Source organism: Xenopus tropicalis, chromosome 3 (assembly GCF_000004195.4).
Source record: "Xenopus tropicalis strain Nigerian chromosome 3, UCB_Xtro_10.0, whole genome shotgun sequence".
Taxonomy (NCBI): Eukaryota; Metazoa; Chordata; class Amphibia; order Anura; family Pipidae; genus Xenopus; species Xenopus tropicalis.
Window position 1 is genome coordinate 87,455,863 of NC_030679.2, and position 16,620 is coordinate 87,472,482.

The 16,620-nt window shown below is 39.2% G+C and overlaps 1 protein-coding gene across 4 annotated transcripts in view; it reads left to right on the top strand.

Moving 5' to 3' along the window:
- flnc (filamin C) overlaps positions 1–16,620 on the top strand; it is a 54,966-nt gene that overhangs the window by 21,013 nt on the left and 17,333 nt on the right. For 2 of the 4 annotated variants that reach the window (XM_031899084.1, XM_031899085.1), the window contains exons 3-22: positions 534–631; positions 813–963; positions 2,837–2,955; positions 3,249–3,326; positions 3,604–3,766; positions 3,904–4,104; positions 6,194–6,325; positions 8,751–8,888; positions 9,296–9,422; positions 9,634–9,770; positions 9,893–10,086; positions 11,846–11,959; positions 12,173–12,316; positions 12,690–12,813; positions 13,106–13,266; positions 13,438–13,528; positions 13,666–13,835; positions 13,927–14,044; positions 14,215–14,477; positions 15,558–16,155. In XM_031899084.1, the coding sequence (XP_031754944.1) occupies positions 534–631; positions 813–963; positions 2,837–2,955; positions 3,249–3,326; positions 3,604–3,766; positions 3,904–4,104; positions 6,194–6,325; positions 8,751–8,888; positions 9,296–9,422; positions 9,634–9,770; positions 9,893–10,086; positions 11,846–11,959; positions 12,173–12,316; positions 12,690–12,813; positions 13,106–13,266; positions 13,438–13,528; positions 13,666–13,835; positions 13,927–14,044; positions 14,215–14,477; positions 15,558–16,155 (3,321 nt within the window). The remainder of the gene's footprint in view (positions 1–533; positions 632–812; positions 964–2,836; positions 2,956–3,248; positions 3,327–3,603; positions 3,767–3,903; positions 4,105–6,193; positions 6,326–8,750; positions 8,889–9,295; positions 9,423–9,633; positions 9,771–9,892; positions 10,087–11,845; positions 11,960–12,172; positions 12,317–12,689; positions 12,814–13,105; positions 13,267–13,437; positions 13,529–13,665; positions 13,836–13,926; positions 14,045–14,214; positions 14,478–15,557; positions 16,156–16,620) is intronic. The other 2 variants (XM_002931838.5, XM_031899086.1) reach the window with 1 other exon arrangement.

Genomic DNA, 16,620 nt, shown 5'->3' on the forward strand with positions numbered 1-16,620 from the left:
TGTTGCGATCAGTAAAAAGCTTCCTGGGCTTCGCATATCTGTTGTCACTGCTGGGTAACATCAGGGAGTTGGGATAACAAGTAATTGAGACCAGAGGTGGCCCAGTTCAGCACAGCCCACGGACCGGCACTGGTCCCCGGCCCGGTGGTTGGGGACCCCTAATTCAAAGAACCATTTTTAAAACTTGTAAGCATTTACACTATAAAAGTCAATAGACCGTAGTACAACATATCCCTGCAGATAAGCGTAGGCTGACAATACACCTGTACACTTAAATAAATGTTCTTATTGTGCCTGCACCTGGAAGCATTAAATTCACCCGGGTGCCGGCACACGCAGCCAATATTTTGCAACAAATGGCAAGTCTCAAGATAGTTGGTGGATATTGGCTGCATGTGCAAATGTTTTTTTAAAGCATAAGGGCATATTGTCAACCTGCACAGTCTGACAATACTCCTGTGTGCCTGTGTGCAACTATACGGAAGAGCAAGGAGGTCAGGTGCATGACTATTTGTTTTTGATTCTTATCACAGGTCTGTGTCCAGACTGGGAGGCCTGGGATCCCAACCAGCCTGTGGAGAATGCAAGAGAGGCCATGCAACAAGCAGATGATTGGTTGGGAGTACCACAGGTAAGAGTGATTGGACATAAACTTGCAGATCAAGTACTTACAATTTACTCATGAAAAGCCTATGAGCACAAATACTTTGTACACAAAGTAATAGTAATGGTGAGGACCACTGTTACTTTTAATACTAACCTTTTCAGACAGTAGCATAATCTCCATGTTTTGGCACATTTTCCTACTTCAGGTCATTGCCCCAGAGGAGATTGTAGATCCCAACGTGGATGAACATTCAGTTATGACTTACCTGTCACAGTTTCCTAAAGCCAAATTGAAACCAGGAGCACCACTCCGATCCAAGCAGTTACACCCCAAGAAAGCAAATGCCTATGGACCAGGTATGGAAACTATATTTTTTTCCGAAAAATAAATCATCAATTTCTAGAATGTTAAAGGGGTTGTTCACCTTTGAGTTCACCTTTAGTATGATGTAGAGAGTAATACAGGTATGGGATCCCTTATCCGGAAACCCGTTATCCAGAAAGCTCCGAATTACAGAAAGCCCATCTCCCTTAGACTCAATTTTAATCAAATAATTCCGAATTTTAAAACTGATTCCCTTTTTCTCTGTAGTAATAAAAGAGAACCTTGTAATTGATCCCAACTAAGATATAAATAATTGTTATTAGATGCAAAACAATCCTATTGGGTTTAATTAATGTTTTATTGATTTTTTAGTAGACTTAAGGTATTGAGTTCCAAATTACAGAAAGATCCCTTATCCGGAATGCCCTTGGTCCCGAGCATTCTGGATAACGGGTCCTATACCTGTATTCTGAGACAATTTTAATTGGTCTTCATTTTTTATTATTTGTAGTTTTTTTTTTAATTATTTCAGTTTTTGTTCAGCAGCTATTTGGTTGCTAGGATCCAAATTACCTTAGCAACCAGGGCGTGGTTTGAATGAAAGACTGATATATGAATAGGAGAGGAACTGAATAGAAACATTAGTACTAATTTGAAAGCTCCAAAGAGTTAAAGAAGAAGGCAAATAATAAAAAAACTATAAAAAATAAATGATGAAGACAATTGAAAAGTTGCTTAGAACTGGCCATTCTATATCATACTAAAAGTTAACCACTCTTTTAACATAATTATAATAGGCTTACCTGAATGAAAACTCTTTTAACTTGCCATGGGGAAGCTTTTTACACTAAACTTTAAAGGTGTGAGTATTTATCACAGCCTTGTAGGTCAGCCCTGAAGGGGTTACTACTTTTGTAGCCCAGGTAGCCCCCGCAGTTCCCTTCCTGCTGGCATTCCCAATGTAACATGATGTTTGGGTGACCTCATAGATTCAGTCCTCTCTGCTCCATATCCATTTGGCAGGATCAGGACAGTTATGTCGTTCTCCAGCCCACTGCCAAAATTCCCAAATGTGGACTATAAGAAGACAACCATGGCTAAAACACAACTGCACAAAGGCCTTATATTTTTCTCAAAAAAAGGGAGGATAAGAGGTTACTCACCGCACAGTTATGCAGAAACATTTGTGATCAGTAAAATATTTTGGAGAGTTACAACATAACTAGAATGAAGACATATGTAATAGGAATAATCTAAGTACGTATTTATAATCAACAAAAATGCTGGAAGCAATTCACCTTTTTTGCTGTAGGTTTTCAGCTGTATTCCTATTGCTAGCTTGATCTATTATATGGTTGTTGAAAGTTAGTTCACTTGGGAAAACATTTATTGGAGTAATAGCATCTTGTAAAAGCATTAACCGAGTATTCACTTTCTGTACTAAACAAACTAGACATATCAGCTGTACATATTGAGTTTTTCTGTTGGTGCATCCCTGAAAGTTTTAATGCTGATAACATTGCTTAAAATATAGTAATAGGTAGTAGGCAAAATGTTTTCCCTAGAAAATGTGCATTCTTTCTTCCACTGGTAAAAGTGGTCACTAATAAACAGTTTTTGGGTTCACAAAAGCTATAATAAATTTGCACAAAGGAAAATTTGTTAAGACAGAGGCATACATTTTCTTTGAAAGCCTTACATTGCATTTGCAGTTGGGCAGAGGACTTCCTGTCTTTGTCAATTTAGAATTGTTTATAACTATAATTGAATATTTATTGCTCTGTGTGTAGAATGAATCATTTCAATACCCTCACTGCATTTTATTGCCCTTTATTCAGATTTTGAAAACCAAAGTCAGTGGTGGTCTGTGCAGAATTTCAGTGGCATTCACCTTTTTTTCTCCAGGTATTGAGCCTCATGGAAACATGGTTCTGAAACCTGCCTACTTCACAGTAGAGACCATAAATGCTGGTCTGGGGGAAGTATTAGTGTTTGTGGAAGATCCTGAAGGACACACAGAAGAGGTAAGTTCATTATGATGCTATTCTAGTGTACATTTTAATATTTATAGACAATACTCATCTGTGTCTCCACATTTTATTTTGCTAATTTCTCAACATTCCTGTTTGCTTAGATTAGAGTTAGCTAGAGTTTTATTTTGTGTGTTTCTATTTCTTTTAGCTAAAGACCTAGGTAAAGTCCGGAAAGAACAACTACTACCCCCCTAAAAATATTGATTGAGGACACCATTTGGCCTCTGTGATATATAATAAAGATACAGTAGGCCAAGTATTAATGATCTATATTTCTTTTTTAGGCCAAAGTTATTCCTAACAATGACAAGAACAGAACCTACTCAGTAAGCTATGTTCCAAAGGTTGCCGGCCTTCATAAGGTAAGAAATAAAACAAGCCTGGATGAAAGTCCAGTTTATCATTTTAACCTCTATTACAGAATTTAAAACTTTGTCATAAATAAGTCTCTGAAGGCAGTTGACTCTGAAGGCAGTCTGAAGCCACCTTGCATATTTAGAATTTTGAAAGGGTTGTACATACAGCATAAGGCATAATACTTCACTGACTTTAAAACTACTGTACATGTGATTAGTATGCAGCAATTTACAAGTACCTTCCATCTGTATTGACTTTTTTTATCTGACTTTGCTCCAATAGGTCACTGTGTTGTTTGCTGGCCAGAATATCAACAAAAGTCCATTCAACGTCAATGTTGCCATGGCATTGGGAGATGCTAATAAGGTGACAGCACGAGGACCTGGACTGGAGCCTGTTGGAAATGTTGCCAATAAACCAACATATTTTGATATCTACACTGCAGGTAAAAAATAATGTTTTACAGAGCATCGTAAAATGACAGGATCATTAAATAGACATATATTTATTTCATCTGCATTATGTCTATATGTTAATAAAGATTGGAGATCAATAATAATGGGTATCTCCTGTGCTTTCCAGGTGCTGGGTCTGGTGATGTTGGTGTAATCATTGTAGACCCACAGAACCATCAAGATACAGTGGAAGTCATTTTAGAAGACAAAGGGGACAATATATATCGCTGCACTTATCGTCCCAACATGGAGGGACCCCACAAAGTCTTCATTACTTTTGCTGGGTCTCAAATCCCCAAATGCCCATATGTTGTCAATATCTCAGAAGGTAACAACATTAACATGTTAACCCCTCATCCTGTTCATAGTGCTTCTGTTTCTACGTAACCAGTGTTTCCCAATAGGTTTACCTCTACTTTGTGTGTCATCCTTAGGCTTCCCAAACATCTTATCTGTTCTTACACTGTTATATTCATTTCTCCTCTTATAATTATTTAACTCCTCTTAAAACTTTGTGTGCATCATTTTATGTAAATATTTTGTCTTTTTTGCCCCATTTTCTTAATCAGCAATTGTGTATAATTAACCCATTTCCTATCTGCATTGCTTCTTGTCCTACTTAAACAAAGGTTTGGGTTTGTGGGAAGGCAGTCAGCTCATTATGAACAAGTCTTTCTAGATGTTTATTTGCTTGTGTGTCTAAAATCATCTAGTTAAACAAGGACTGGGAACCCAACTCTGTATGTGTTAAATAATGTTGTATAGATGAAAATTAAAAGCGATAAATGGCAGTGAGGTCTCAAAGGTGGTGCACATCTAACAACACTAACACAATTCAACGCAAGTATTTACTTCTTTGTCATTCTTTTATGCAATACTTGCTGTATTATACTATTTTTATCGATCTTGGCAGAGCCTGTCTGTGGGCTAAGAAAGTGAATCATCACTAAGGACAGCTTAATATATGTGTCACACACACTTACATAGTAACATAGTAACATAGTAAGTTGGGTTGAAAAAGACATACGTCCATCACATTCAACCATAATGCCTATATATAACCTGCCTAACTACTAGTTGATCCAGAGGAAGGCAAAAAACCCCATCTGAAGCCTCACTAATTTGCCGCAGAGGGGAAAAAATTCCTTCCTGACTCCAAGATGGCAATCGGACCAGTCCCTGGATCAACTTGTACTAAGAGCTATCTCCCATAACCCTGTATTCCCTCACTTGCTAAGAATCCATCCAACCCCTTCTTAAAGCTATATAATGTATCAGCCAGCACGACTGATTCGGGGAGGGAATTCCACAACTTCACAGCTCTCACTGTAAAAAATCCTTTCCGAATATTTAAACGGAACCTCCCTTCTTCTAAACGGAGTGGGTGCCCTCGTGTCCGTTGGAAGGACCTACTGGTAAATAAAACATTAGAAAGATTATTATATGATCCCTTTATATATTTATACATAGTTATCATGTCACCTCTTAAGCGCCTCTTCTCCAGTGTAAACAGACCCAACTCGGCCAGTCTTTCTTCATAACTGAGACTTTCCATACCCTTAACCAGCTTAGTTGCCCTTCTCTGGACCCTCTCTAACTCAATAATGTCCCGTTTGAGCACTGGAGACCAAAACTGAACAGCATATTCTAGATGGGGCCTTACCAGCGCTCTGTAAAGGGGAAGAATAACCCCCTCCTCCCGTGAATCTATACCCCTTTTAATACAGCTCAAAACCTTGTTTGCCCTTGCAGCTGCTGCCTGGCATTGCTTGCTACAGCCAAGTTTATTATCTACAAGGACTCCAAGGTCCTTCTCCATTATGGATTTGCCTAGTGCAGTCCCATTAAGGGTATAAGTGGCTTGCATATTTTTACATCCCAGGTGCATGGCCTTACATTTATCCACATTAAATCTCATCTGCCACTTAGCTGCCCAGATTGCCAGTTTGTCAAGATCCTGCTGCAAGGATGCCACATCCTGGATAGAATTGACTGGTCTGCAGAGTTTTGTGTCATCTGCAAACACTGATACATTACTTATAATACCCTCCCCCAAGTCTCTGTTTGCATTTGTTTTTCCTGTCAAGTTTTGTGTGTTCTTTCTAACAACAATTTTTTTCATTAACTAACTTACAAAGCACATGAGATGTACCACATTCAGTTGTCATACTGTATTCTGCTGGGAGCGAGAAATATGTGTATGTGTGAACTTGTGCGCAGCTGCTTAGTATTAAAGTGTTAATTGTTGGAAAGTGTTAATTGGTGGAAGCTGTGGTACAATGCATCCACTTCTTTTCCGCTTGGAAATATACAGCAGAATGGGTTTTAGTGCAAAACTTTCTGACTGAATGTTAGTGCACACCTCTGCCTTTGCTTATTTAACTGTATTTCCCTATGTCTTTCTGCTTCTCCCTTAGCTGTAGTTTTGCCTCAGGCTCCCAGCACACCTCCCCTGCAGATCACCCCACAGGCCATTGTCACCCCACCACCTGATAAAGCCAAGAAAGTGGCCCCCCCACCTCCACCCAAACCCAAACCACGCAAGTCAAGTTAGTATGGCCCTGGCATGGCCTCCCTAGCATGAGTAGTTGTAGAAAGAACACAGTTTGCAGAGTGAACAAGCAGAGCCTCAGCACGGCTTTTCTTGTGTGAATGAGCAAAGTAGTACTTTGCTCAATTTATGTACAAAGCCTTCTCTTGTGTTAATGCCCAGTATAGGAGCATGGCTTCGCAGAATGACTGTATGGCACATTATTGATACTGATCTTTATTTAAGTAGCTGGATGCATATATGTAAAAGCAAAACTGAGAGAGTGCTTAGTTCTTTTACACGAAACCTTTTTCAAGGTACCCAGTTTATTGGACTCACCTGGGCCAAAACCATTTTTCTTATAGTTTACCTATAAACTGGGAGGGCTTTCTTATAGGTGGGATTCTTTGTACACTCTTGAGGCACCTTGAGAAAGATCCTTAAAGGAACAGTAACACCAAAAAATGAAAGAGCTTTAAAGTAATAAAAATATAATGCACTGTTGCCCTGCACTGGTAAAACTGGTGTGTTTGCTACAGTAACACTACTATAATTTATATAATAAGCTGCTGTGTAGCCACGGGGGCAGCCATTCAAGCTGGAAAAAAGGAGAAAAGGCACAGGTTTCATAGCAGATAACAGATAAGTTCTGTAGAATACAATAGTGTTTTATCTGTTATCTGCTAAGTGCCTGTGCCTTTTCTCCTTTGAATGGCTGCCTCCGTGGCTACATAGCAGCTTATTTATATAAATTATAGTAGACTTTCTGAAGTAAACACACAACTTTTACCAGTGCAGGGCAGCAGCACATTATATTTTAGTTACTTTACACTTTCATTTTTTCGTGTTACTGATCCTTTAAATGAGACAGAAATGCTGATGGTACAACAAAAAGCATTTTTCCCAATTGGTAAGAGCATTGAGCACGCTCTCTCCCTTGAATGTCATTTTTCCAGCTGTACCAGTGCATGTCGAACTCTGCATTCGAGTGCTCCACAGGTCACGGTGTCTCTGTATGTAGTACTGCTTTTTCAGGTTCACACCCATGAAATTACAGTTCATAAAACTCATTATATACATGATTCTATGGAAAGATAGAGAGAGAGAGATAGATTGATAGATAGATAACCTTCCATACTTGCCCCAGTGGAACTTACCAACATTAAAGGGTCAGTCTACCTTAAAATGGACTTTTAGTATGTTGTGGACTGGTATTTGTCTTATTTGTCTACTAACATTTCCACATACACACAAGCCTCATTCATTTGAAACATCGCTACCATTAGTTAACTGATGAACTTTAGAAATGTAAAAGATAGTTTAGAACAAAAAATTAGGCTCTATTTTGCGTGTTTTGATCATGATGAAAGGAGTAGACTTGTGAGACTTGCTAGTGATAATAACTTCAGAATACTAAATTAAACTTTGTTCTGAGGCACTTCAGTTTGAAATATGAAGTTGCTAGGTATTCACTGACCCTAGAAATCAAGCAGTGGGTTGCATACCAGAATAGAAGACAACGAGAGGTCTCAAAAAGATATATACACCATATAAAACACCATATAAAACGCATTAATAATATAAATGTAGTTTGCAAAAGCATTTTAGGTCTGTATTCATATTTTAAACAAAACAAATCTGCTTTCCCCAGGTCAGATATATATGGCATAATATAGGCACTGTAGCTCCTTTCAAAACGGTTTAATTTTCAAATATGAAAAGCTCAGTAGGGAAGTAAAAAATGTTGCCCAGTACCTGTTGCCTGTGTAAGCCTCTAATGCTTTCCTGTGCATGCACGGTCGCCTCTGGATAGCAAGTTTCGGCAACAAGCTTGTACAAAACTTGTACCCTTCAGAGGAACTACTCTGATATCTGCATAGGATTCTGTAATGGCCTATGAAGTATGAAAGAACCAATCATTTAGGCAATGTTTTATTTCCTAAGCTAAATGAGAAGATGTTTAAGCAGAGATATCTGTAATGATATGTTTGAAATTGGCAACATTTATAGACATGCCCTTATATTTAATGGTATGTTATTGCCTATTGAGTGTTAAAGGGATACTGTTATGAAAATAGATTTTATTCTTTTTACCCCAAAACAATTTGCAATGATATTTTAGGAAACAAGTTTGCTTTTATTTTTGAAAGAATTCTAGCCACTTATGTATTTGCATGTACTGTACCTTCTTATTCTCAAGTGATAGTTCTCTAATTACAGAATAAAATAACCAATGGGCTTTAAAAAACAAACCCAAAAATGAAGAAAAATCAAGTTTTAGACATTTTTGTGTACCATATTACACAGGATTTAAAAAAGACTTCATTGTGTCGTGACATTATCCCTTTAAACTTAAACATCTTTTGGTGCACTATAAATATTTTTCCTGCCTGTAGGCAACAATTGAGCATATGTTTGTTTCATCCGTTCTATTTGTATTTTAGCATGTAATCCCAATGCCTGCAGAGCCACAGGCCGGGGCTTACAGCCCAAAGGTGTGCGTGTGAAGGAAGTGGCTGATTTCAAAGTATTCACCAAAGGAGCTGGAAGTGGAGAACTTAAAGTCACTGTTAAAGGGCCAAGTGAGTAAAATGAATGGGAGTTTTATTTATTAGGGTGTAAAGCTTATAGTGAAGCAGGAGAATATGAAGTATTATTTGTAACATAGGATAAGTGGAAAACATTGTGAATTATTAGTAAAAATTCTATTTAAATTAACAAAAAGAGTTGTGAATCTGGCCAAGTGTCTTCAGAGTAACAAATGGGTCTGGCATGCAAGGAAAATATGGTAAACAACTTCAGAATTATTGGCAGATTTGTGCACTCCTTTTATAGAAGAGCTAATTAATAATAAGAACAAATTGTAACAAAATGTAATTTTGCCAGAAAGATAATAAGAAATGTTTGTGAGACCCTTATTAGATAACAAATACCAGCTTATATTTGTCTGCTGTCCGCTCATCTCATATTGTGTGTTGTGTTGTCTTAGAGGGTACAGAGGAGCCAGTTAAAATCCGCGATGCAGGGGATGGTGTATACGAATGTGATTATTACCCAGTGTTGCCAGGAAAATATACAGTGACTATCACATGGGGTGGATATGCCATCCCCAGGAGGTGAGAATATAATACACAGTTAATACAAGCCCAACACATCAGATACTTTTCTACAATTTCCTTTTATGATCTTATTATGTACATTAGCTATGCCTTCTTTTTAATTTTAATGTCACATGTTTCATTCTCATTATCCATTCCAGTTCTTGTTTTCTTTTTATATTTATAGCACCATTGTTCACTGCCTAATCTTCTCAATGTCTTTGCACAGCCCCTTTGAAGTCCAAGTTAGCCCAGAAGTGGGATTACAGAAAGTGAGAGCATGGGGTCCTGGCCTAGAGACTGGCATGGTTGGTAAATCAGCTGACTTTGTAGTGGAAGCAATAGGCACAGAAGTTGGAACTCTTGGTAAGTTACTGATTAGAACCATCAAAACAATGATCTCAGCTATGCTGCTGCATCCAAAAAAGGTGAAAGTAACCTCTTATGGACCATTCAAATTTTGTTGCATTATCTTGTTTCCTTTGTAGGCTTCTCCATTGAGGGCCCATCCCAGGCAAAGATTGAGTGTGATGACAAGGGTGATGGATCTTGTGATGTACGCTATTGGCCCACAGAACCCGGCGAGTATGCAGTTCATGTAATTTGTGATGATGAAGATATAAAAGACAGCCCTTTCATTGCTCATATCCTGCCAGCTAGCAACAAAGGATTCCCTGAGAAGGTACAGTACTATGTAAAATGTTGACTTTTATACATTGGTGGTTAGCTTAAACTAATTTTCAAGACACAAACCATAAGCACTTAAACCTAGTGCTGGGCGGTATGACCAAAAATTTATATCACGGTATTTTTCAAAATTATATCGGTATCACGGTATTTGACGGTATTTTTTTTTCCCCATGCATGATTAGGTGACCACCCCAAACACCCGCCACCCGCACCCCCCCGCCACCCCAAACACCCCCCCATCCGCACGCAGCCCCCCCATCCGCACGCAACCCCCCCACCCCCCCATCCGCACGCAACCCCCCCACCCCCCCATCCGCACGCACCCCCCCACCCCAAACACCCCCCATCCGCACGCACCCCCCCCACCCCAAACACCCCCCATCCGCACGCACCCCCCCACCCCAAACACCCCCCCATCCGCACCCCCCCCCACCCCAAACACCCCCCCATCCGCACACACCCCCCCCCACCCCAAACACCCCCCCATCCCCTTCACATAAATATAACCCCCCACCCCACCCCCCCCAAACACAACCCCATCCCCTTCACATAAGTATAACCCACCCACCCCCACCCCAAACACCCCCCCATCCCCTTCACATAAATATAACCCCCCCCCAAACACAACCCCATCCCCTTCACATAAAATATAATTACTGGCCAGGCACCCCCCCCGACAGCTCACATTGGTATCCGACTCTGAATGCGTCCTAGCGATGGCGCTTTTGTAGAGTGTGCGCGCTGACGTCACGTGCGCGCTGACGTCACGTGCGCGCTGACGTCACGTGCGCACCCGGAAGTATTCAGCACACCGGTATGTAGAAAATTCATATCGGTTTCAAAAAAAAAAACGGTGATCGGTTTTTACCGGTATACCGCCCAGCACTACTTAAACCTCAATATTTGATGTTTATTTTACAGTATAAATGCATTTTTGAGAATGGCAGCGATGGTGGAAATATGTTTGGACTGCAAGAGATTTACTATTGCCCCTGTCATATGACATTAGGAGAGTCAAGGCTCTTACTATCGGAATAGAATATGATGTTAACATGTTGCAATATGTAATATAGAGACTGACTTTCACTAATGTTTGTTTAATTTTGAGGACCATTTTCCACAGAAGTCTTCAAAAAGTACCACAAATGAAAATGGGGTAAAACTGTAGTTGCCCCTTTTTATTTTTGAGTTGTAAATGATATCTAATGTGCCATCACTCAGCCAGCTGCCACTTTATATCGTGATGGATTATGATCTCTCAGCAGTGTTGTTTGGAAAGAGTGAAGAGCCCACACTTCTCTGCCAGGAACTCTGACCTTTGTAGACCCATATTTTAATCCCTCGTTCCTTTCCAAACATAACTTATATGACTAAGAAACTATTGCAGACATCAAAGCGCAGTATTCCTGACTCATGGACTGATAAATGGGAGCATCTCAAGAGAGATGATTGCTGGGCTTATGGCCAGCTCGGGAAATGTGGGGGCCTATGCCTGAGAAGGATTGAGTGTTGAAAAAAATAGATGAAACACAATGAGCACAAAAAGAGTGAGACTGAGAAAAACTTTAAAATAGGCAGAAACACAAAAAATGAAATCAAATGCAGGGAATGTGTGGTGATCATCATCATTATGATGCTGTAAAGAGCAAACTGAAGAGAATTAGAGTGTTAGCTATACAAACAGCAATGCATTCACAATTTCACCCAAGAGGTGGAAAAGAGTAATGAGCACTTGTCTGTCTTCCTTTCAGGTTAAAGCATATGGACAAGGTTTAGAACCCACAGGCTGCATAGTAGAGCATCCTGCTGAGTTTACTATTGATGCTCGGGCTGCTGGCACGGCTGAACTGAAAATATATGCTCAGGTAAATGGAACATTGTGATTAACAGTACAAGGATTGCCAAGGGAGTAGAATGAATTTTAGTTTGTGGTGTCCCAGTGTGGGCAGGCAGTGTGCTGAAATGTTATAATATTTTGCATTGGAGGTGAAATGTGAACTGCTCTTGATATATATATTGTAATGAATTCTTTTACAATATATTGACTTAAAGCTGTCCTTTTGCTTAACCCAACACAGGATGCAGAGGGGTCACCAATTGACATCAAGATCAAGGACAATGGTGACAACACCTATGTGTGTGTCTATGTACCAACCAAGCCAATCAAGCACACAATCATTATTACATGGGGAGGAGTCAATATTCCAAACAGCCCGTATAGGGTGAGTTACAGTTTGTAAGCATATGAAATGGAAGTTAGATGTGTTTAATATTTTTTTTGCATATAATAAAGAATTGGATTGTGTTTTAGTTCTCCTCTCTTCTTTAGTATATGTGAGGATATGTTAAGGGGGAGAATTGAGTTTGATTTTTCTTCAAGATTTGAGTTTTTTTAGCAGTAAAAAAAATTGAATCCGAACTATGATGTAAAAAAAATGATGTCTGATATTTATTAAGTGCAAAAAGCCCAAAAACTCAAATCTGATGAACACAAATTCATAAACTCAAGTACCCATAAATGCAGAGCCTATATATATCTACGCCTGGGCTTAAACATGAAACTGTAAGAACATTTTCTTGTGCACAATCCCTTAGGTGTCAGTCGGAGAGGGCAGTCATCCCAATAAAGTAAAGGTTTATGGACCTGGCGTAGAGAAGACAGGACTAAAAGCCAATGAGCCAACATATTTTACAGTGGACTGCAGTGAAGCTGGACAAGGTATAACTGGCATTCTTTGATGGGGCAGAATGTAGTAGCCTTTATTTCATCAATTTACAAGATGATAGAAAGATGTATAAATAAAGAGCATTCTTTGTGGCATATTTATAATAGTGTGTAAGCCAACATCACCAGTGATGTTGCCTATAGCAACCAATCAGATCTTTGCTTTTGTTTTCTAACTTGTAGGTGACCATTAAATTCTAATTGCTGATTGGTTGCTGGAGTAGCCTTATCAGGGTTATATATTGTCACTATTAAAAGCTATGTTATTGGTTGCTCTTGTCTACAGGAGATGTCAGCATTGGGATTAAGTGTGCTCCTGGAGTTGTGGGACCAGCAGAAGCAGATATTGACTTTGACATTATCAAGAATGACAACGATACATTTACTGTAAAATACACACCCCCTGGAGCAGGGAAATATACTATCATGGTGTTGTTTGCTGACCAGGTATGAAATTAACTAGGACAATAAAGTAGACTACCTTTAAGCTCCATTTCCACCTTTATTATAAACAAATGCATGAACGCAAGGAATTTGTCATGTAAGGCATTTACAAAGTAACACACTTTCATGTACCAAAAAACATGGTAACTAACTGTTTGGGACTTCCTGCTTTAGGAAATACCTACCAGTCCATTCCGAGTCAAGGTAGATCCCTCACATGATGCTAGCAAAGTCCGTGCAGAAGGCCCAGGGCTTAACCGTACAGGTAAGTTGTAGTTTTGTGGTTAAATGAACAATGCAATAAACTCAAACAGAAAAATAAATAAACATATTATATATCCACCATACCATAATTGTGTTAGCTGTAAACTTAACACATACCGTGTTGTTCTTCTAATATAGGAGTGGAGGTTGGAAAACCCACACATTTTACTGTTTACACCAAGGGAGCTGGTAAGGCTAAACTTGATGTTCAGTTTGCTGGGAGCATTAAGGGTGAAGCTGTGCAAGACTTTGAAATCATTGATAACCATGACTATTCATACACTGTGAAGTATACAGCAGTGCAGCAGGTAAACTACCTGTTCAGTATTTTTACAGATATGTACTAAACTTGTACTTGTAGTATTACATATCCTTTTTTCATTCTTTTATCCTTTGTAGGGTACCTTAACTGTGTCAGTAACTTATGGAGGGGACCCCATTCCTAAAAGTCCTTTCAATGTTAATGTGGCACCTCCTCTAGATTTGAGCAAAGTCAAGGTTCAAGGGCTTAACAACAGTGAGTATTAATTTGTAGTAGGTGTTGATCTTGTCCAAATAGTATTTATAAAATAATTAGGCATTGTGGTAATCTGTTGGGTATATTAATTTATTAAATGGGTGGTCTTGTACCCATTTAAATAACTTACCTTATTAATCATATCAATCCTCAACCTTCTCTTCCTTCAGAGGTAGATGTCGGGAAAGACCAGGAGTTCTCAATTGATACCAGTGGAGCTGGAGGTCAAGGAAAAGTGGATGTGAAGATCACATCTCCTTCTCGTCGGCCAATACCCTGTAAAGTAGAGACTGGAGTTACAAGTGACATTCACACGGTGAAATACATGCCCCCTGAGGAGGGCCCATATAAAGTGGACATCAGCTATGATGGACATCCTGTACCAGGAAGCCCCTTCTCTGTGGAGGCAGTAATGCCACCTGACTCTTCCAAGGTAAAAAAACATTTAGGCGAAGTGAATATCCCATGAAATTGAAAAGTTTTTGGTTGTAGACACTGGCAAAGCAAGGGTAATGCTTTGTAATATATTTTCCTTTTACTATTTTTACTGCTTTTTACCACTTACAGTCTTACAGCTGGCCCAGAATTCAAACAATTAAATGGAATACATTTATACAGTTTCTTGTATCTGCAGCCTTGTCTGTGCCTATAGAGTTTCCATGCACATGAGAACATTAATCCAAGAAAACTTTTATTAAATATGTTTCTCTTCTGTACACTGACAAATACATACATCCATATATTATACACATACAGTATTTTATATTCTCTCTATTCTCTTGTGTTCTGTAGTCTGTATATTCAGGCATATATTATGTTTCCTACCATGTGTTATTCATTTCTGTATGTGTATGTGTGTATGTGTGTAGGATGCAGAGTAAGTGTCAACATTTAACCGGGAGAGAGAAGGGAAAAGCACGGCTGTACTGAGATAAAAGTTTTACATAGTAGCATGCAGTGCTGATCTCAAGGAGAAATATAAGATCTTATCATAAAATGCCTTAGTTACATCTCAGTCACATCTTCCTCCATCTTCTTGTTCATAGTAGCAAGATTAGACCTGTTCATTTGGTCTCTAGAGAAATTAAAACGTGGTCCAACTGTGGAAACAGTACAACGTGGCTTTATTGAGGACTCTAAAGCTATAACAATATAGCCTGCATCTGTACTGAAGTATAGGAAAAGGTCTGTGAGAGGTTAGATAAACTGATAGAAGGAGTATGACAAGCCTCTGTTGCAGTAAGCAGATGATAAAATAAAATAGAAGATATTAAAGGGTATGCAGATTATAAGGAATATTAGACACTGTAGGCACAGTTTGTATGAAGTAAACTAGGAAACATATCAGAGTAACTTATTATTTATATCTTTTTTCAGTTAGTGCTTATTATGAAATACATATTTCCATTGTTCCTCATACATCAGGAATAATGTTAGATTTTAGAATTATTCTTCCATTTTCATGAATGATGGTGGTTCAGTCAACATATATTTTTCCCTTGCTTCCTTATAGGTTCGTGCCTATGGACCCGGATTGAAAGGAGGTTTTGTAGGAAAACCAGCCCCATTTGCAATTGACACCAAAGGAGCTGGTACAGGAGGATTGGGTCTTACAGTAGAAGGTCCATGTGAGGCAAAAATTGAATGCCAGGATAATGGAGATGGCTCCTGCTCAGTTTCTTACCTTCCCACTGAACCAGGGGAATATTCTATAAACATCCTATTTGCAGAATCCCACATACCAGGCTCTCCATTCAAGGCTGACATCCGCCCTGTCTTTGACCCCAGCAAGGTCACAGCTAGTGGGCCTGGGCTTGAAAAAGGAAAAGCTGGTGAAGTGGCCACCTTCACCGTGGATTGCTCCAAAGCTGGGGATGCAGAGCTTACAATTGAGATCCTGTCAGATTCAGGTTCAAAGGCTGAAGTACTGATTCAGAATAACAGCGATGGGACCTACAGCATCACCTACATTCCAGCATGCCCTGGAGCCTACACAATTACCATCAAGTATGGAGGTCACGCTGTCCCAAAATTCCCTGTGCGTGTAAATGTAGAGCCTGCAGTAGACACCAGTGGCGTGAAGGTGTTTGGCCCAGGGGTGGAACCCAGAGGTAAGAGAAAGAATAAGTCAATACAAGTTTAACTAAATTAGCGGGAAAAATAGTGGTAATATGGAGCTTTCATCAGACAAGAACAGGCATCTGCCCTGGGTCACATGCATAATAGGGCCCTGTAGGATGGCAGCTGTAGGCTAAAGTAGTGTATAAATGCTTAACCATACACTACAAATTTTAAATAAGCAAAACAGTAAACTGATGTCCTTTGTAAGTTAAACTGATTTGTATATATTTATGACAGAAGTACAACTGTTTTAAAATGGCAGTTATATGCTAAATTATTCCTACTCTTAAAGTGATACTGACATGAAAAAACTACTTTTCAAAATATTAATGTGCATAAAAAGTGCAATAGGTTGTGTTGATCATTTTTCACAGACAGGTTTGCTTTTGTAAGTAACTGTTACTTGAAGTTCCTAAACCTTACTATTTTGCCAACCTGACTGTCCCTTTTCAATC